The sequence below is a fragment of the Rattus norvegicus genome, chromosome 12 (genome assembly GCF_021556685.1).
Source record: "Rattus norvegicus strain SHRSP/BbbUtx chromosome 12, alternate assembly SHRSP_T2T, whole genome shotgun sequence".
NCBI lineage: Eukaryota > Metazoa > Chordata > Mammalia > Rodentia > Muridae > Rattus > Rattus norvegicus.
Genome location: NC_141545.1, coordinates 46,134,739 through 46,156,429, shown reverse-complemented (window position 1 = coordinate 46,156,429; position 21,691 = coordinate 46,134,739). Strand labels below are relative to the sequence as shown.

Below are 21,691 nucleotides of genomic sequence, written 5' to 3'. Positions count from 1 at the left end.
TGTGTGTGTGTGTGTGTGTGTGCGCGCGCGCGCGCGCCCACGCTCCTACGTGCATGTGTGTATTCATGTCAGAGGACAACTTTTGGGAGTCAGTTCTCCCTTGGCAGCACGTGTGATTTGGGGATTGAGTTTAGACGATCAGGCTTAGTGTCAGGCACCTTTATACACTGAGCCCTTTTGCCAGCCTCACTTTCTCTATTTCTAGGTTGCATGGGTGGGTTTCTGAATGGCTGCCTCCTTGACATAGTGTGTGAAATGAGGTCCAGCCTCTCGTCTTTCTAGGGACATTAAGGCTATCAAAGGGTGTCATCAAAACCCAGTTTTCCCCCTACGTTCCTACCTCGAGGTGCCGTGGTATGGACGGGGAGGTGGCAAGGGCTTCAGCAAGTTGGAGCTGAGTGGGACAGAGGAACTGACTTCGTTTCCTCCTGGATGAGGCCCCCTCGGCTGATTGGTAGTAAGAAGCAGAGACGGTGCATACACAGGCAGAGAGATGGGGATTCTCACTCTCCATGGGCCAGAAATTGTAGGGCAGTGAGCATTTCAACGTGGTGACGTGATTGGAAGGCTCTTATCTGGCTGCGGCTGGAGCTCAGTGGGCAGAGTGCTTGCCTACTGTGCATGAGGCCCTGGCTTCTTTTCTCCAGAAGGGCCTGAATTGGGAATGGTGCTGGTGCATGCTTAGGACTTGAAAAGTAGAGGCAGGAGAATCAGGGGTTCAGGGACACCCTTTATTACACACCGAAGATTGAGGCCTCTCTCTCTCTCTCTCTCTCTCTCTCTCTCTCTCTCTCTCTCTCTCTCTCACACACACACACACACACACACACACACACCCTAACAAGAAGGCTGGGAGATTGGCTCAGTGGGTGCCTCCTGCACAAGTGTGAGGACCAGAGTTCACATCACATCGCCAGCATCCAAGTCAGAGCTGGGTATGTAGCACGCCTGCGTAACTTACAGGCAGATCCCTGGGGCTCAGTAGCGGGCCAGCCTAGACTCACTGGTGAGCTCAAGGTTGGTGAATGACCTTGTTTGGAAATAAGGTGGAGCATGATTAAGGAAGGTGCCATGTATCAATCGACTTCTGGCTTCTATGCACCTACACATGGGCACACACACTTGCATGTATGTACACATGTACACACACATGCACATATGTGCACATATGCACACATGTACACACAGATACATATATTCTCTCCCACCCTGCCCTGTCTCTCTGTCTCTGTCTCTGTCTCTGTCTCTGTGTCTGTCTCTGTCTCTCTGTGTCTCTGTGTCTCTCTGTGTCTCTGTCTCTGTCTCTGTCTCTCTCTGTCTCTATCTCTGTGTCTCTGTGTCTCTGTCTCTGTCTCTGTATCTCTGTCTCTGTCTCTCTCTGTCTCTATCTCTGTGTCTCTGTCTCTGTGTCTCTATCTCTGTGTCTCTGTCTCTGTGTCTCTGTCTCTGTCTCTCTCTGTCTCTATCTCTGTGTCTCTGTGTCTCTGTCTCTGTGTCTCTGTCTCTGTCTCTCTCTGTCTCTATCTCTGTGTCTCTGTGTCTCTGTCTCTGTGTCTCTGTCTCTGTCTCTCTCTGTCTCTATCTCTGTGTCTCTGTGTCTCTGTCTCTGTGTCTCTGTCTCTGGCTCTGTGTCTCTGACTCTGTGTCTCTGTCTCTGGCTCTCTTTCTCAATGGAAGAGATACTTTGTTCTGATCTTGCTGCCCACCATGTCCCCGGACCATGGGTTAGATCCAGCTTCCTAGAGTTGCTGTTTGTATTTCTAGGCACCAACCCTCTCCACTCTCCCCAACAAACCAGAACGAACAGAAAGCAGGCCACCCAGCGTCTGGGTCAGACATCAGATCCCAGGATCAATCAATCAGGCAGCTGTGGGTTTGTCTGTGGAGAGAGCCTTCGTTTGTACCTTGTTGGACTTCATTTATTCACTTAGGAACTTGCTTCCCAGGTTCGTTTTAGGAAGAAGGGAAGGAAGGCAGTTAGTCCCTGCCCCTGTAGTAGCTGCTGGTGGAACTAAGACAGAATGGAAATGTTTCTAATGGGAGGGACGTGTTTTAGTGGCCCGGTGCGCACAGTGCATCTAAGTGGGCGTGGAGCCGCTCACTTGGGTAGTGGAGGCAGGGGGATCTGGAGATCACAGCCAGCCTCACTTCAGTATAGAAAGCTCTGGGCTAACCTGACCTACGCGTGAGTCTCTTTCTCAAAATGAAAACAAACAGAAGAACCTATTGTATTGGAGCTGGGTGTGGTGTATCCGCACTTCGGAGTGAGGAGGAAAGACGGAGAGAATTTGACCTACAACTGGAGGGGTGAGCAGGAGGTCGAAAGTGATGAACTTTCAAATGGTTACTCCCAGGGTCTCACTCAGTGTGTCTAATAATTCCCAGTGGGTGGCAGTACCCCTGATCTGGGGGCATCACACTGAGAAGCTCTGGTGTAAGCAAAGACTGAAGAAGAGAGTTTAAGGGAGTTGATCGTTTTCCTTACTCCCTCCTTCAGTAAATAGCGATTAAGCACCTACTGTGTGCCAGTCCCCATGCTAGGGGTTAGAGAGACAGAAGAGAGGCGAACATTGACATGCTTATGTCTATATGACCCCTCAGAACTTGGCAAACCCTCTTTGTTTATAGTTATCCCTGCCCACCCTTCATGTCTGCCCCTTTCAGTCACTTCTCTGTTGCTATGATAAGACGCCATGACCAAAGCAACTTATAAAAGAAAGCGTTTAATGTGGGGTTCACCATTTCAGGGAGAGTCCATAGTGATCATGGTGGGGAACATGACAGCAGAGAGAGAGAGAGAGAGAGAGAGAGAGAGAGAGAGAGAGAGAGAGAGACATAGACACAGACAGAGACAGACACAGACACAGACACAGACACAGACAAAGACAGACAGGGAGTAGTTTGAGCTTTTGAAACCTCAAGGCTGGCCCCCAGTGACACACCTTGTCCAACAAGGCCACACCTCCTAATCCTTCCCAAACAGTTTCACCAACTACTCAAACCTGAGCGCAATGGATCCCATTCACAATCAGACCACCACAACACCAGAAGGTTGGGAGAGGTAGGTACGGTTTAGACGATAGAAATAACCACCATGGAGAAAGGGTTGTGTCCATACTATCCAATATGGCAGCCACTGCTGATGCAGCTCACTGAAACTAAACTAATTTGTATTAAACACAACCTTAAACTCAGCTTCTTGGCCATACAATGGATCCCTAATTTCAGATACTTCAGAGCCATGTGTGGCTACCCTGTTGAGCATCACAGATTGGATAGATCATAGCCATCATTCTAGAAAGTTCCATTGGACCAGCAGGCTTAGGTGCTTGGCTGAGCATGGCCCCATTGGCTGTGACCTGGGATCCTGATATCCCAAGCACATCACAGATGAGACTCTTCTTGTTGCAGGGCCTCCCATGGCCTTTGAGGACTCCATGGGAGGCTCATGCTTCAGCCCAGCCTCTCACCCCTCTGTTTGATGCTGACCTTATCCCTGTGGCTAAAATTCCAAGTCCCATGCTCCGGGATGAGCCTCTTACCCAGCAATGACCGAGACCCAGATAAAAAACTCCTGGGGATGTTTCTGCTCTCATCCAGTCTTAAAACTGATAACTTTCCAAGTCTGGAAGTGGATGTCACTCTTTGGTGTAGAATTACTCTTTTTTTTTTTTTTTTGGTTCTTTTTTTTTGGAGCTGGGGACTGAACCCAGGGCCTTGCGCTTCCTAGGCAAGTGCTTTACCACTGAGCTAAATCCCCAACCCCGTAGAATTACTCTTAAATCTCCCACTTAACAGAGAGCCACATCTCCAAGAGGCCATGTGGGTCCTTTGATCGCCAAGCTCCTCACCCTGGAGCCTAGAGCCCCGTGTACAGACCTTAGTTTCTCCTGTAGTATTTCTTCACCTGGGCAGACAAAGAGCAAGGTTAGGGCAGACCAAAAGGGCAGTGAGGTGGAGCGGGGGCAGGGTGAGGGGAGGTGTGTTCTGCAAAGCCTAAAGAGCCCACTTGGATCCCGGGATCCCACATAGTGGAAGGACATACTGACTCCCGTGAGGTGTCCTCTGACCTCTGCATGGCTCTCTTACATGCACCCTCTCGCTCAATAAGTTATATCAGATCATAAAAACATCAAGGACATGGCGAAGTTCCCGTCAGTGGCTCCATTGCCTACTTAATAAAAAAATCCCCAACTGTAGGTTTTTTCTTTTTTTTTTTTTTTTTGGGTACCTGAAATATTTAGCTCATATGTGCGGTTTACGAAGTAGAAGTTAGAGTCCCGATCTGGACCGTAACTAATTGAACACCTTCAAACAATTTTAAATAGCACTTATGCATTTGATATATGGAAAATGTAAGCCCCCTAATTACTGATCAACATAACCCACAACAGCTTTAGGAAGCAACCTTGACAGGGGCCTATGGGATGGCTTCTTGAGTAAGGGCAGTTTGCTGCCAAACTTGGTGATCTGAGTTTGATTCCCGGGACCCACATGGTGAAGGGCAAGGACTGGCCCACCCTATCTGGGTACTATAGAGTGTTCGAGCATGTGCGCCCACCCACGCGAACCGAGAAAGCGAACAATCACATTTATAAGCTGGACCCGTGACTCAGTGGTTCAGCACTGGGCTGATGTGCACAAGACCTGCTTTCATTCTCAAGCATTAGGAACATTAAAATATAAAACAACTCCCTAAATATGCTGAACTTTCTGGTGAGGTCATACCTAAACTGAGGTCAGTTTGAACTGAAGCCGGGTGTCTAAACAAGCTGTTCAGCTATACACCTTTAGGCCAGAGGTGGAGAGATTGTGCTAATCTTGCTACATTCTGTTGGGTCAGTAAATGGTTGGTAAGGCTTTGTAGATTGCTTGGGGCAGGGTGCGGGGCACACCTTCCCCAGATGGTTTAACTGTTGCTTGACTCTGGCTCTCAGGCCTATAATCTGCCCAGGATTATAGGCAGTGAGATCAGAAGTTCTGCCTGGCATTGGGCCCCTGAGTCCCTCAGTAAAACACCCACCTACTGACCCTGGAGATCAGAACTTCTGACAGGCCTGGGCCCCAGTCCCTCAGTATAACTCTCACCTACCGGCCATTTCCTTTCTCCTTTTACTTTCTTACAACATGGCCGCTGGTGAATCGGTTAAGAGGGAGAGAATTTCAGCCTGTGTCTCGGGGTATAGAATGGGTAGGAGGTCGTTTAGACTGATCAAATTGAAATTGGATTCGACCTAGGTATGATTTAGGTTGGGGCGTTTCTGGTTTAGAAGTTGAATGTATTAGGTAATGTATAAACTCCCCCGAAGCCAGTGCTGGCCCAGAGAGGAGCCGGTACATATTTTTGGGTGCCTCTCTGCTCCCGAAAAGTTATCCTCCTTAAGGCATTACTGACCGTGGATGCTGCTTCCTCACCTCTCCTAAACCCCAGCCTGTCTGTGTGCACTCGCGCGCGTGCGTGCATTTGTGCGTGCGTGCGAGTGTGCGTGTGTTGTGAACGGAAGTCAAATGCTGCAAATGCTGCGTGGTTGAGCTTCTTGCTTTTTCCAACTGTCTGGGGACCTTGTTTAGCTGGAAAGAGAAGCCCCTGGTCCCAAGGGCCCTGGGGGCTTGGAGTGGAGCTCAGCAGGGGCTTCGCCTGTGTATTTTTAACAAGATCCCCAGGCAGTTCCCTAGCAAGGAGAGTCTGACAACTTTGAACTCAGGGACAGGACAGACTTGGAGCCGCTTTGTCCTAGGCTCCTGGCTTCAGGCGGGTTTGTGGTTTCTCTGTGTCTCAGCTCTCTCCCCTCAACCTTTAAGGTACCTAGGATGACAATCAAATTTGGTATTAGTAAAGTGATTATCCCAGTGCCTGGCACACAGCAAGCCCTGTAGCTATGAATTCAGCCATGACTAGATTATTTAAATAAATAGTTGATGGGTTAATAGCACGATTATCAATAGACTAGTAGATACAGCAAGCGTGTAAAAACCGAGTGTCAATTTTGCTACAAAATGTAATATAGATATGGTTATATTTCAAATTCATGGATGCATGACTATATTATAAATATAACCATATTATAACAGCATGTTGTTATAGCATAAATGTTAATATTATAGTAACATTGAGGCCGGGAGTGTAGTTCAGTGGGTAGAGCACTTGTCTGGCCTGCATGAAACCCTGGGTTCCATCCCCAGTACAGCTAAATGGGGTGAGGTGGTGCCACATGTCTGTTTGTATGTCTGTGCCTTCAGTAAGTGATACAGGAGGATCCAGAGTTCAGCGTCACCCTTGGCTACATAGTGAGTTTGAGGCCAGCCTGGGCTACACGAAAAAAAAATATGAAGATCCTAATAACGTTCCTGGAAGAAATACTGGGGTTGAGAGTGTACACCGTGAGCCTTTGGCTCTTTGTAATATTCCTTAACAGTCGGAATAAAGAAAGAGACAAAGTTGGGGCTGGAGAGATGGCTTTGTGGTTAAGAGGGCAGATTGCCTGTGTCCAATTCCCAGTGTCCATATTAACCTGTTGCCTCTAACTCCAGCTCCAGGGGATACAGTGATCGATTCTGGACTCCTCTGGACTTCCCCCTCCCCTTTCTCCTTCCTTCTCCCTCCCCCTTCCCCTCCTCCTCAAAAGAATCTGAGAGAGACAGAGACAGAGACAGAGACAGAGACAGAGAGAGAAGCCGTCACAGCAAAAAGCAGCAGGCAATGGGATCATCCCATGACTGCCCCAGACTGACAGCACCCAGGCTACCCGCCTGCCTTGGGCTCCAGGCAGGGCAGAAGACCCAGGGCTCGCCTCAGCAGGGAAATCGCGTTTAGATGCAATAGGCCGGGTTGTTTGAAACCTTCTCAGGCAGACAGTTCTCTCCCCTGTCAGCTGGCCCCTCGTGCAGGGGTGTTATGACAATGGTCGCCCTGGCAACCGCAGGATGGCCTTAGGCTTCTGATCTCAGCAGCGGTGGCGGTTTCATTACGCTGGCCTGGCAGGGTTTGACAGCCTTAGAGCCTTGGCGGCACAGCCAGGGATCCCGCCAGTCCTGCCTGGGCTGTACCTTGGGAAAGGACTCAGGGTTTCATTTCTGGAGGTCTAGTGGCCATTTCCAGTGGTGTGCGTTTGTCTAAATGCGGGGGAACCCAGGGGGAGAAACGCTGCTTGGAGCGCACTGGCTGATGGGGGTGTGTGTGGTGGTGGGGAGGTGTAACCATGGAAACCAGTAAACAGGATCATCTATGATAAGGACGTGGGGTGCGTGTGCGCGTAACTGGGTGGGTCCAGTTTGGAAGAGGGAACTCCGCAGGGTGGAGGGTCATGTAGTTGCTAGGAGAGCTTCTAGGTGGTAGGAGGGGACAGGTGTAAGGTCAGAGCCTGTGGTTTCAGAGGCTGCAGGAATGGAATGTTCAAGGCAGCCCTGTGAGCGCAGTTCTGTGTGCCCGCAGGCTGGTTGTATGTAGCTGTCCCACACGTACCATGGGGTGAGGAATAAGCCTCAGCACAGGCTGGCTGGAAAGTCCACACAGGCCTGGAGGATCCAGGACACACCCCTCGTCAGTGTTCCCTGCATTCTCCCTAGTTTTCCAGACTCCTCTTTCTTTTAGAGAGAGAGAGAGAGAGAAGTGCCCAGAGGCGATGGCTTTGTGCAGGAGCCAACGAAAGCCCCTGTGTGCTGCCTACAGGTCTCTACAGTTTGTCTTAGTTTAGATGCTGAGTGAAAAGTGTCCTGCTTCCCATTAGGGATTTGAGACATGGTTATTTTTAGAGCTGTCACATGTCTTGACTTTTAATTTGTGTGTGTGTGTGTGTGTGTGTGTGTGTGTTTATGCTGCTAAATTTACCATCACGCTGATGCGCAATACAGTAATAAAGTGCGGGGGATGCTTGGCTGGAGTCTGGGCCTGCAGACAATTTCCATTTGCTGTGTGAGGTGCTAGGCTGCCCTCTGGTGTGCAGATGGAGAACTGCACCTTAGGATCCCAGCACATCCTAGCCAGGCTTGGACCGGTGCCCGTGACTCTTGGAGCGCTTCAGAGGGTGGGTGCACTTGGGCCAGCCTTGCTGTAACTTGAAGGTGGACCCTTTAAACTAGTTTTTCCACATTAGCTCTGCGAGGACTTGAATTGAGGATGACCTAAAATTCAACTAGGCCACCAGGTAGGACGAGGCCACTGGGCGGGGCGAAGCCACCAGGGGCTCTTGCCATGTGTCTGTTTCAGTGGAGAAGGAAGGGGAGGCCCTGGGAGTAAGCATTAGGTGCCCAGAGTTCAGACCCTAGCCCTGCCATTTTTGTGTGACTTTGGCATGGGAGTTCGGCGCCCCGGCCTCCATTTCTTCGATTGCAATACGGTCTCAATAACGTGACTCCTACGTCAGCACGCCAACACATTCAAAAGAAGAAACTTACCAGGAATCATTTCAAAACTAAATTTAGTGATGTTGAAGGATTTAATTATTATTCCAGTGTTGTTTTTTTTTTTCTTTCTTTTTGCTTACATGGCTCAAACCTAGGATCTCCTACATGCCCCGCCACTGAGCTACACTTCTCATGGGAAAGGACTTAAAATTAGGAGCTGATATTCACCCCAAGGGTACGTTACTGCTTCGCACACCCTCTGTGGGGAAGATTTTTTTTTTTTTTGTGCGAGATTTTTGTGAGCGGTATTTACGTAAAATACGATAAAAACAAGTCAGTAGAAAACGAAACGGACAGAGTAAGGCTAGCCTAGGAAAGAATCAGACTCAGCGGATGCTTAATGACTCTGACCAGATAGCTACGTGCCTCTGAATGCTCTCATCCCTGGGCTTATCTGAAGGGGCGTCGCTCCTGGCTTCAGGATCTGTCAGTCAGGAAGAGCCCCGCCCCTCCCTTTGCATGGGTGTGGTCTAATAAGCTTTGTGCTTAAAACCAGCTCCCAGAACTGCGAGAGAAGGAAGGAGAGGCCTTTCTGGCCTTAGCAAGTCCAACACTCCCTCCTTTACTGTTGTGTAGTAATGGATCGTTGCTGTGTAAGAAGCCGGCGCATCAGTTTTGTGCCTCGGGCGCCCAGACTGACCCTCAGCTGCCCTCCTCGCTTGGCTCTGATCACGTGGTCTCTGACACGTGGTTTGTGTATGCAGCGTTGTCTTCCAATAGATGAATGCTGGGGCTCAGCTCAGACTCCTTTTAGTCAGTGGAGGTCCCCAGCCCACAGAATGGCACCCATACATTTAGGGTGGGTCTCCCACGGTAATTATCCTAATCTAGAAACCGTGGGATTCTAAAGCTTGTCTGCCGGGATCGAGAATCCCTTGCTCAATGAATCAGATTCGGGTTTAAGACCTTCGTGAAATTTGATGGCCTTGAGCCAGTGATGACCTTGGACCAATGACGTAACTTTTCCCCCGCTTCAATATTTTCTTTTGTAAAGGGTGGAAGGGGATTCCCAAGGATTAAATAAATGATTGCTGGAAGGTGTCCGTGTGGTCTTAGTCTTGGAGAAGCAAGGTTTTTAGGTAAACTTGTGGCCATTGAAATGGGTTTACTGGGGCTGAGATATGGCTCAACAGTTAAGGAAGCTCGATGCTTTCCCATTCCCAGCCTCCACAGGCTTCTCACAGCCATCGGTAACTCCATCTCCAGATCTTATGCCCTCTTCTGGCTGCTTCAGGCGTCTGGATATATCTGATGCACACAGTCCCATGGCTAAGCACAGACATACAGCAAATTAATACACTGAAAGAAGAAAATGACACTGTTAAGTCAGGCATCACTACACACATCTGAAATCCCCAAATGCAGGAGGCTGAAGCAGGAGGGTCAAGAGTTTAAGTCCAGCTTGGGCTTAGCAGTAAGATCTTGCATCTGAACATGCATACGTGTGCGCGGGCACACACACACACATGTGTGTGTATATGCATACAGACATGCACAACAGACATGTACACCCACACATACACATTTGTGCACACACATGCCTGCACACGTGTTCGTGCATACACACACACACACACACACACACACAATCTCAGGGTCTTCGAGCCCCCTTGTACGTTTGTTGTTTGGGCTCTCTCCCAGGTTAGATGATAGATCTGCAAAGACCTATGTTCCAAAATCAGTGAGAACGAACATGATGACAGCTGATGTATCTGAGTTTCCCTATGTGTGTGTGGTGTGTGTCTCACATGTTTGTGGGCACATGTGGATGGGGGTTACACATGCACATGGGAGCCAGAGGATGCCGTGGACTGATTTCTCTCTCCACGGAGGCAGTCTGCCAGACCCAGAGCTTGTCCATCCAGCTGGCCCGCTTGCCCTGGGGAATTCTCTGCCTTCAGCTCCTGAGAGCCAGGGTTCTAGGCAGGCACCAAGCTGAGACACAACAAAACCAAACCAAACCGGCCATGTGCAAGCACTCCGTGCACACACCTGTGTGGTAGGTGGTTTAGAAGAGAGGATTCAGGGAACCTAGAAGCTAGGACCATGTGTCTGGATATTAACACAGCGACAAGGCTGTGGGTGAATGTCCTCCAGGCTCTACCCTTTGTCTCTAGATTCCTGGTCACACCACAATGCTCACTGTTCTAGCATGTTCCCAAGGCAAACCTAGACATTAGACTGCTGTACGTTCCCCACAGTACCAGCAGGGGGTGTGCATCAGTACAGAGGCCGAGGTTAAGACCAACCACCGACACCAACAAGGGGAACCCCTGGCCCACCGCCGCCAGAGGCGTGTTCTATACATCATGCAGGGGTTCCTGGTGGTCTGCACAGGAGCTAAACGAGCCTCTCTTTCGCCTTTTCTTTCTAATTCCCTCTCCCTCTCGCTCCCTTCCTTCCTTTTTAAAGGATTATTTATTTTATGTAAATGAGTGCTCTGTCTGCATGTATCCTGCAGGCCAGAAGAGGACATCTGATCCCATTACTGATGGCTGTGAGCCACCATGTGGTTGCTGGGAATTGAACTCAGGACCTCTGGAAGAGCAGACAGTGTTCTTAACCACTGAGCCATCTCTTCTGCTCTGGCCCTGGTTTTCATACTGTCTCTTACAGAGCTTTGATTAACTACGGAAAAGATGCAAATGCTGTGCATAAAGAAAGGGAACGACATCTTGTTGCTTGTTACGGTTGGGTCTCCCATTTCCAGAAACAGTCTTACTCTGTGGAAGGCTGTGCTTGGCATACTGGGATTGACTGCCCACCCTCCAAAGAGGGCACTGGATATCCTGGAGCTGGAGTTACAGATGGTTGTGAGCTGACACGTGGGCGCTGGAAACCAAACCCAGGTCCTCTGAAAGAGCAGCACTCCCTCTTAACCGCTAAGCCATTGTTCCAGCCTCCTGTATGGCCTTTCTTTGGTTAGTGTTCCTTTGTATGCAACCAGCTAGGAACAAAATGCAACATTGTTTCTTTTGCATCCCTAGTGTCTGATCCGAGATGTGGGCCTGGTCTCTTCAAAGATCACTGGCTAGCTCTCGGGTGAACCTGCGCTCGCGGGTGTTTGTGTGTGTGTGTGTGTGTGTGTGTGTGTGTGTGTGTGTGTGTGTGTGTGTGTATGTGTGTGACAGAGAGAGAGAGAGAGAGAGAGAGAGAGAGAGAGAGAGAGAGAGACTTGGAAGTCACATGACAGGGCAAGGTGTAGACAGCCTGTACCCCTCTGTTTCCTACCTTCATTCTCTTAATCCTTGAAGGACCAAGAATTCTTCCAGAAAGAGGCTCTGAGTTTACATTTTGCTGGAGAATGGGAGATTCTATTTATCCAGAGGTCTTAGAAACCACCACTTACCCTTACTTTGTCCTTTTATTTGATAGTGTGCGAGCAGGGCTTCGGAACTTTCTCCACCTATAGCTCCTTATTGCGAACAAATGTTCATGCAGCTGGGGTATGCAGGTGTAACCATTCTACTATTTCTGCCGATAAGTTATAATGAAGTTATTTTAGAGTGAATATCTACATATTGTCTTAATCAGGGTTTCTATTCCTGCACAAACATCATGACCAAGAAGCAAGCTGGGGAGGAAAGGGTTTATTCAGCTCACACTTCCACACTGCTGTTCATCACCAAAGGGAGTCAGGACTGGAACTCAAGCAGGTCAGGAGGCAGGAGCTGATGCAGAGGCCATGGAGGGATGTCACTTACTGACTTGCTTCCCCTGGCTTGCTCAGCCTGCTTTCTTACAGAACCCAGGACCACCAGCCCAGGATGGCTCCACCCACAATGGGCTGGACCCTCCCACCTTGATCACTAGTTGAGAAAATGCCTTACAGCTGGGTCTCATGGAGGCATTTCCTCAACTGAGGCTCCTTTCTCTGTGATAACTCCAGCTTGTGTCAACTTGACACACAAAACCAGCCAGCACACACACACACACACACACACACACACACACACACACACACACGATGCCACCATTTCTTAAAGATGAAAGCAGGTGTGCGTAGTAATGAGATGAATGTGCCTACTTATTTTTACACAAATAACTAAGTCTCAACTGAGCATTTGATATTGGACACTGCAGGGTGTGTCTGGGGCGAGTCTGCACAGTTTCTTAGAGCCAATCAATATTTTGGGTTTTTAGTTCTCAATGCCAAGAATGATGCTTTGCACAAGAACTGAGTACAAGTTGGTAGAAACAGGTTGAGCGCCAGTTCAGAAATCGTTGGAAACCTTATCCTAATCCCAAGACAGAATTCGTGATTTTTAAAAATAAGATAAAAACCCAAGGCAACTACTCAAACAGCGCTGCCTCCTCCTCTTCCTCCTCCCCCTTCCTCCCCCTTCCTCCTCCCCTTCCTCTTCCTCCTCCTCTTCCTCTTCTTTTTCCCCTTCCTCCTCCTCTTCCTCTTCTTCCTCTTCCTCCTCCTCTTCCTCTTCTTCCTCCTCTTCCTCCTCTTCTTCCTCCTCCTCCTCCACTTCCTCCTCTTCTTCCTCCTCTTCCTCCTCCTCCTCCTCTTCTTCCTCCTCCTCTTCTTCCTCCTCTTCCTCCTCTTCTTCCTTCTCCTCCTCCTCTTCTTCCTCCTCCTCCTCCACTTCCTCCTCCTCTTCTTCCTCCTCCTCCTCTTCTTCCTCCTCCTTCCTCCTCCTCCACTTCCTCCTCCTCTTCCTCTTCTTCTTCCTCCTCCTCTTCCTCCTCCTCCTCTTCTTCCTCCTCCTCCTCTTCCTCCTCCTCTTCTTCCTCCTCCTCTTCTTCTTCCTCCTCCTCCTCTTCCTCCTCCTTCCTCCTCCTCCACTTCCTCCTCCTCTTCCTCTTCTTCCTCCTCTTCTTCTTCCTCCTCCTCCTCCTCTTCTTCCTCCTCCTCCTCCCTCCTCCTCCACTTCCTCCTCCTCCTCTTCCTCTTCTTCTTCCTCCTCCTCTTCTTCCTCCTCCTCCTCCACTTCCTCCTCTTCTTCCTCTTCCTCTTCCTCCTCCTCCTCTTCTTCTTGTTTCTTTTTATCAAGCCTTCTAACACTATGGATCCACAGCTGTAGTAATCTGACACTCACACACTGAGGAACAACTGGAGGAAAACATTAGAAATCTCTTGTTTTCTGCCTCTGTGCCACGATGGTTCTCTAAGCGTAGAAAACCTTGCACACACAGCGAGACACTGCCGTTCTGACACACACTGATCTCACTGTGTGAGCTGAGGGGCCGATCAGTGACACCACACTTGGGATAAAGTGCACTTGTGTGTCCAGACCAAGGCTACAGAGAAGTCACCGGAGGCCACACTCCTGAGTTTAGTCAGGAACACCTCGGAGTCTTACCTGTTTGGTTTTGAATTAATTTTTGGCTGTTGTGCATTTAGAAATGTTTACTCCGCCCCCCAAACTTTCTAGACCCCACGTTCAATTATGTCCAACTCACTGCCTAAGGAGTTGGGCTATGGGGTTCCTTTGTGAGTCTGCTTCACAGTGACTGTGCTGGGTTTCTGACCGGTGGGTTCCCAGGGTGTTGACAGTCCTTTCCTCTCGCCGGCAGAACTGTAAAACAATATCCTTGGTCACAGGCACTTCTCAAAAGATGGGTGCCATGGGGTGAGTTTCTAGACATGGGATTGTTGGGTCAAAGCATCCATGCAGTTAGAAACGGTGTCTGCCACCACAAAGAGGAGCTGACACCCCTGTAACCACCACAGCAGACCAAAGGCCGGCCTGCTTGCCCACCTTTACCAACACGGTGAGAAGGTGGGCGGCGTCTTAGTTCACTTTTGCTGTGCGGTAACAAGATACCAGAAGCCAGGCACTTTATAATGAAAATAAAAGTGTTTGGCTTACGATTCTGGCTGCTGGAAGGTTCAGACAGCTGGTCGCTCTGTAACGTGGTGGGGGAGGGGAGGAGCTGGCCACTTGTAGAGGGACCGAGCACGAGGGGTCTAGCTTCTTTTTTTTTTTTTTCTTTTTTTTGGAGCTGGGGACCGAACCCAGGGCCTTGCACTTCCTAGACAAGCGCTCTACCACTGAGCTAAACCCCCAACCCCGGGGTCTAGCTTCTTAACCATCCACTTCCAAGGAACAAAAGGTTGGACTGTTGAGAACTGTGGTGATCCCTTCTAAGGGTGGTGCCGCCATGTCTGATTCTTCTCCGCCTGGGTGTCACCTCCCACCTCCCCAGATTTGCCCACTGCAGGCCAAGTTCACAGGAACCATCCCAGACGGAAGGTTGGATCTCATCGTGGTGCAATACAGAGTTGGCTGGGGTTAGCGGGCGATACCGGGGCTTCTCACCCCTGCTCCCCCTGGGGCAGCGCCTCTGAGATGTGTCCTTGTGCTCTCTGTCTCCGCAGAGCAAGCTGGTGAAGTACTTCAGCCGACAGTTGTCCTGTAAGAAGAAGGTGGCCCTGCAGGAGCGCAATGCCGAACTGGATGGCTTCCCCCAGCTCCGTCACTGGTTCCGGATCGTGGACGTGCGGAAGGAAGTCCTGGAGGTGAATGTGCCAGGCCCGCCCCCCTCAACCCTCGCTGGCCACATTCTTTGCTTCTTCCTAGATGGCAGCGTTTGGGATATGCCCAGCGTAGACCCTGGCACACAGTAGGCCCTCAGTATGCACTGGAGGAAGGCTCACGGGATCTCAGATGTATCTGAGAAGGGCTGTTAAGGGAGAACCTCTAGAGCCAGGACTTAGTTCAGCTCTGCCACTTAAAGGAGTCACTCTGAGCCTCCCCAGAGATCGTCGACTTTTTGCTAAGTGTTTGTGCTGTCTGACTGAGCAGCCATGGGCACACATGCTCCTGAGCTCATGGAGCACTGGGATTGGAATTCATGCATGGGACCAAGGATCTGGATTTTGACTTGTGTTTAATGTAAATTACTGTGACCAAGGCTGGTGTATTGGATCTCAGAGACTCAGGATAATGGATAAGTTCAGTCCTTAGAACCCACATATAAAAGCTGGGCTGAAGGGGCTGGGGATTTAGCTCAGTGGTAGAGCGCTTACCTAGGAAGCGCAAGGCCCTGGGTTCGGTCCCCAGCTCCGAAAAAAAGAACCAAAAAAAAAAAAAAAAAAAAAAAAAAGCTGGGCTGAAGGCATGCTCTTGTGTAGGGCTGGAGAGGCAGAGACAGGTGGATTCTCGGGGATTACTCACCAGCTAGTGTATCATGTACACACATACACACACACACATACACCAACACATACACACACACCAACACACACACACATACCAGCAATACACACACATCAACACATACACACACACCAACACATACACACACACCAACACATACACACACACCAACACACACACATATACACCAACACATATACACACCAACACATACACATATACACCAACACATATACACACACACTAACACACACACACCAACACATACACACACCAACACATACACACACACCAACACATACACACACATCAACACATACACACACACCAACACATATACACACACCAACACATACACACACACCAACACATACACACACATCAACACATACACACACACCAACACATACACACACACACCAACACATACACACACACCAATCAACACACACACATACACACACCAACCAACACACACACACACCAACACATACACACACACCAACACATACACACACACACCAACACATACACACACACCAATCAACACACACACACCAACCAACACACACACATACACACACACACCAACACATACACACACACACCAACCAACACACACACATACACACACTAACACATACACATACACCACCACATATGCACACACCAACCAACACACACATACACATACACACCAACACACACACACACACACACACACACACACACACACACACACACACACACACCCCAGCACTATGTGAACTAGCACCGCTAGATTTACTCCTAGGATGGCCAAAATGCCTGAGGTAGTGTATTCTCCTCATTGGAAAAGAATGAGAAAGGCAGGTTTTGGTTTTCTTTCCAATCAATTGCTGTGGGGAAAGCAAATTTGGGGGTTGGGGTTGATTGGTTTATGATTCCAGGTCACACACCATCACTGACAGAAGTCAGGGAGGCAGGAAATGAAGTTGCCACTGTGGAGCAGAGATCAAATGAATGCATTCGAGACAGTGTTCAGCTCACTTTCTCCTTTTTTTTAATAGTCTGGGATCTTAAGCCTAGGGAGTGGTGACACCCATAGTGAGCAGGGCTTCCCATAACTAGGACAACCCCATTACAGACTTACCTACAGGCCACATTGATCTAGACAGTCCTTGATTGAGACTCTCTTCCTAGGTGACTCTAGCTCATGTCCAGTTGACAATTAAACTAAGCACAATGGTACATTTTAATTGTCCAGCTGGGGGAACTTCTTAAAGGCTTTGGGGTTATATAAATATTCATATACCAAGGGTCCCTGGTAGGGCGGGTAAGGCATAGATAAGTTTTCTAGAGAGAGGCTGAAAAGTGTGGTCTAACTATCTTTTGGACAGACAGTTTTTGTTTAATTAATGAGATCTGATCTTCAAAAATCTTACTTTGACTCAATGTCTTAAAACTTAATTTTCTAAAGACTCAAGAGCTCTGGTTTCAAAACTACAAGTACTGATTATGTAGAAGAGAATCCTTTTCTGATGTGACGAACCACAGTTGGCAGCCCCTTTGGGTCCCCGAGGCTCCCCACTTTGGAGCTCCTAGTCTCCAGGCAGAGTATTCAGAGATCTTCACCTGTCGGTGAGGTGTGAAGGCTACCCGCCTGCAGTTCACAGGTTTGTCCACCAGAGGGCGCTCTCATGAAGGAAACATGGAGACGGCTGTGAGACGTGCCCTGGGTTCAAACGCTGCTTCCATCACTCTTGCTGTGTGACTTGGGCTAAGGGTTTAACTTATCTGAGCTTCAGCGTCCTGGCCTGCATGCAATGATAGCCATTTTTTTGCTGAGGATACAGTTCAGTGGTAGAATCCTTACCCAGCATGTGTGAGAATCTGATCCAGTTCCCCAATAAAACACATATATGCACAGAGACACGTACACATACACACATATACATATACACACATGCACTCACACAGTACACATATCACACACATTCACAATACACACGCACGCTTACCACATACATCCATACACACCTCTGGATAGCTCCCCTCCCCCATCCATATGCACACGCACACTCACAAACTTACACATTTATACATACACATACATGCGCTCCCACATGCATGTACAGATGCACATACGTGTGTACACATACCTTCACTTTCACATGATCTAGAGGCACAATAAGACAGTCTGTGTTGAGTACTGGAAACATTGTCCCAGCTAGGGTTATCTTACCGAAACGTGCACAAATTTCCCTTCTTTGGCCCAGGTTGTTAGGGTTTCTTCACCTCTCAGCCATAAATGTCTGAGCCAAAGCATTAGGGTAATCTGACCACACACACACACACACACACACACACACACACACACACACACACACACGCACTTTGAAATCATAGTATGAACTGAACAGTTGGGTCCTGCAGCACGGAGAGGGCTTTAGATTGTACGTCTCTCCTACCGGTTACCAACTGTCAACTCCACAGTCTAGAGATCACCTGAAAAAAGTCAGGATTGAATAATTATCTTTATCAGGACAGCCTGTGGTCACATCTGAGAGAGATGCCTTGATTGCTAAATGATCAGGAGAGCCCAGCCCACTGTGGGCGGTGCCATCCTTAGGCAGACAGGTCTGGGCTGGAGGACGACAAAGAGGCAGCATCCTCAGAGGAGGATTGTAACTTGGAAGTGTAAGCCTCGTAAACCCTTTCTCCCAAGCTGCTATTGTCAGAGTGTTTTGTCAGAGCATCTGGGGCCAAACTAGAACAGCCTTGTTCTAAACCTTCACCCTGCATCCCTACTCTGGCACGTCCAGCTCAAGGTTTACCTACGCTGTGTTCCTACTTCTCTCTAGATGACCCAGATGCCACCTCCTGTCCCTGTCCTGACTTCACAGTCACTGTTGGGATGTTGGCTCTGTCCTGCAGCTTTCTTCTTTGGGCTTTGAGTGTGAAAAATGGGACTTAGGAAATTTGTAGACCCTGCTTTCTGTGAATCTATATTGTAATTCATAGTCATGGCCACAAGGGGGCAGAAGAAGCACACGCTATCACCCGTGAATCGCCGTCTGTAGATTTACAAGCCTTATTAAATAGATTCTATGCATGAAGGCTCTTATATGTATATGTAGAGGCATTAGAAGGCTTGTAAACACCAACGCTTGAGGAAATTACTGGCAGTGTTGCAGACTTATTTAGGACATTGTTTAAGGAGGGGACTGTTTGTAGGGCAACACATTGCAACCTGGGAATCCTGCTTCTGTCCCCAGCTCTTTTGTTCAGAGAGGTCTTTTTCCCAGAATGTTCTATACTGTTCCTCAGCCTTACCGCATAGCCTCATGGTGCTCAGTAATTTTCAAGATTCATTTCCAGCCTCAAGCACCCACGGGTCTTCTTAGGCTCTTAAAAGCCATATATAAATCCAGACCCTGTAGGCACATCAGAAGGGAAGCCGAGTGTGGAGGCCAGCCAAAGAGACCCGGCTTTATGTCTAGCTGGTTTGTTCTGAGTCGTCCCTCTCGCCTCCCGGCCAAATTCAGCAGAGCCATTTACTCACAGAATATGAAACAGGGTCTGTCTCTCCCGGGTTTCGAGGCTGGACTGTGAGGAGCACCTACATTCAGCAGTTCCGTTCTACAAGTGAGAAGAACAAGGCCCAGAGAAGTAAAATGATTTGTCTAAGTGGCAAGCGGGAGACTCAACCCCAAATTCAGCCGAGTCTTTGCCTAGTGGAGCATCTTTCACTGGGTACCAGCAGAGGGCAGTGTGGAGGCTCCTTGCTGTTTCCCTATGCAGTTCTCCCGAGTGCCACAAGAGGGAGATAGAGAGACACCACTCCATTCCCTCCGGCAGGACGCTTGGGCTCCTGTCCCACTGACTGCTTTTGTCCCTTCCTCTAGGAGATCTCCCCTGACCAGCTGAGCTTGGAGGACCTCCTGGAGATGACCGATGAGCAGGTGTGCGAGACCGTGGAGAAGTATGGAGCCAACCGGGAAGAGTGCGCCCGGCTCAACGCCTCACTCTCCTGTCTCAGGAATGTGCACAAATCAGGTGAGCCGTCTGGGAGGTCAGGATTGTCCCGAGCTGGTCGGCCACTGTCCTTCGAGCTTCCTGGGCAGGCCAGAACGGAAGAGTGGGCTCTGGATGCCAAAACCAGCTTGGGGCAGAGATGACTGTGAGAGGTGGAAGTAGGCGGGGCTTGAACTCCACCCTGCAGAGGATGGCTCAGCATGGGTCCTGGATAATTGGGATGTACAAGGGAGGCCAGCATCGCTCCCCACGAGACGCTCAGAGGTGGCTTTGTGTGATGGATGGCATTTCTGGTTATTTCTATGTATAAACACTATACATTCATTGTAATAGAAATCAGGTTGTAACTGCCCCAGGGACCTTAAGTTGTTATTTTACTATACTCTCTTGGCTCAATCCTTCCATGCTAATGAGTACATGCTGCTCGCTCTCTCTCTCTCTCTCTCTCTCTCTGATTCTCTCTCTCTCTCTGATTCTCTCTCTCTCTCTCTCTCTCTCTCTCTCGCACTCTCTCTCCTCTTGCTCCTCTCTCTCTCTCTCTCTCTCTCTCTCTCTCTCTCTCCATGCAAAGGGTAAAATTACTTTCTCTAAGCTGAATTCTGTGGCCTCTCTCTGCTTTATTATTTTACGATCTAAGCATGTCATCATCCCCCCCCCCCCCCGGCTCGTTCTAGTCACTTGCTCAAAACTGTGACGCGGGGTTAGAGCTGTAGCTCAGCTAATTGGTAGAGTGTTTGCCTGGCACACACAACACTCTGGGTTTGATCCTCAGCGCCTCATAAACGGGGTGGGGTGGTGCATGTCTGTAACCGCGGCCCTTGGGAGGATGAAGCACGAGGATCTGGAGTTCAAGATCATCCTTGGCTTCACAGAGAGCTTGAAGTCAAGGTGGGATACTGGAGATCCTGTGTCCAGAGGAAAGGGAAGGGAACCCATGGTGTGAGCGGATCATTAATGGTAGGCGGTGGAAGCGCTTTGCTCCTGGGCTCTCTCCAAATTGCTACAAATATCAGCACTGTCATTTCAGTTCTTGCCACAAGGTGGCGCCGCCGACCAGAGGTCTGGCCCAATCTGGTGGCTGTTAATTCTTACTCTGGTTGTCAATATGCAACCGGCAATTAGGATTTACAGAGTGACTGTTAATATGCCAGGAGGGCGGAGGACCCGGCAGTGAACCAGACAGAACAGGTTTCCAGCGTGCAGACCTGACGACCTCAGCTCCATTTTAAGAACCCATGTTAAGAACAGTACACTTGTCGGTGGCTTAGGTTGGTTATCTCAGGGCCAGGAAGGGATGACTGGCTGATACCCGGGGCCTGCTGGTCAGGAAGACCTGCTTACCTATAGCCAGTGCCAGTTATCGAGAGACCCAGTCTCAAAAAATAAACAAACAGATACAAATAAAACAAACAAAACCCCCAAACCCCCCAAAACAAAACAACAAAAAGCAAATAGAAAAACAAACAAAAAACAAAAACAACAAAAACCCCCCAAACCCCAAAAAACAAAATACCCACAAATAAGGTGGACGGCACCAAAGGGATTGGCTGAGGTCCACTCTGGTCTCCACATGGATGTGCAACACAAATTGCACCAAATCCCAGTGCGACCCCAGAAATAGCTTCCTGTTTAGGAATGTGTTGGCTTCTCCTTGTGGCTATGTTTTTACCCCACTCCACTACCCCGGCTCCTGCTCTGGACCCTGTCCCTGTCTCCCATCTTCTTCCAGTCCTGAGAACTGCTGTCTTAAGAGGGTACCTCTGTAGGATGTCACAGGAGATGTTCATGCTGACAGACATTGCTTTCTGGAAAGTTCCCTCTGGGCTGCTGCTTTCTTAGCTCTCTGAGGGCCGGATGGCTTCTCAGCCAGGTGTCTACTTGTGCATGGTTTTGATCTAACTGTAACCACATCCACCTTCACCCCTCCCTGTCATGCATGCACACATGTAGGACGTGTCCTGGTACACAGCAGAGTCGTGTTTCCTGAGATGGGACCCAGCCTGGCAGGCACAGCGGGGAGGTGGATATTTCAGATTCATTCTTATCATGTTCTACAGTGTCACCGCTTATTTATGTGAGGTCCTGGCAACTGGAGCCAGAGACTTGGCTCTGCCAGGCAAGGGTTCTACCATGGAGTCACAACCTCATTTGTCCCCTAT

The 21,691-nt window shown here is 49.2% G+C and overlaps 1 protein-coding gene across 1 annotated transcript in view; it reads left to right on the top strand.

The window, feature by feature from the left end:
* The window catches only part of Ksr2 (kinase suppressor of ras 2), a 379,931-nt gene that overhangs the window by 72,680 nt on the left and 285,560 nt on the right, over positions 1–21,691 (top strand). The window contains exons 2-3 of the mRNA NM_001447263.1: positions 14,735–14,875; positions 19,403–19,553. Coding sequence (NP_001434192.1) covers positions 14,735–14,875; positions 19,403–19,553 — 292 coding nt within the window. The remainder of the gene's footprint in view (positions 1–14,734; positions 14,876–19,402; positions 19,554–21,691) is intronic.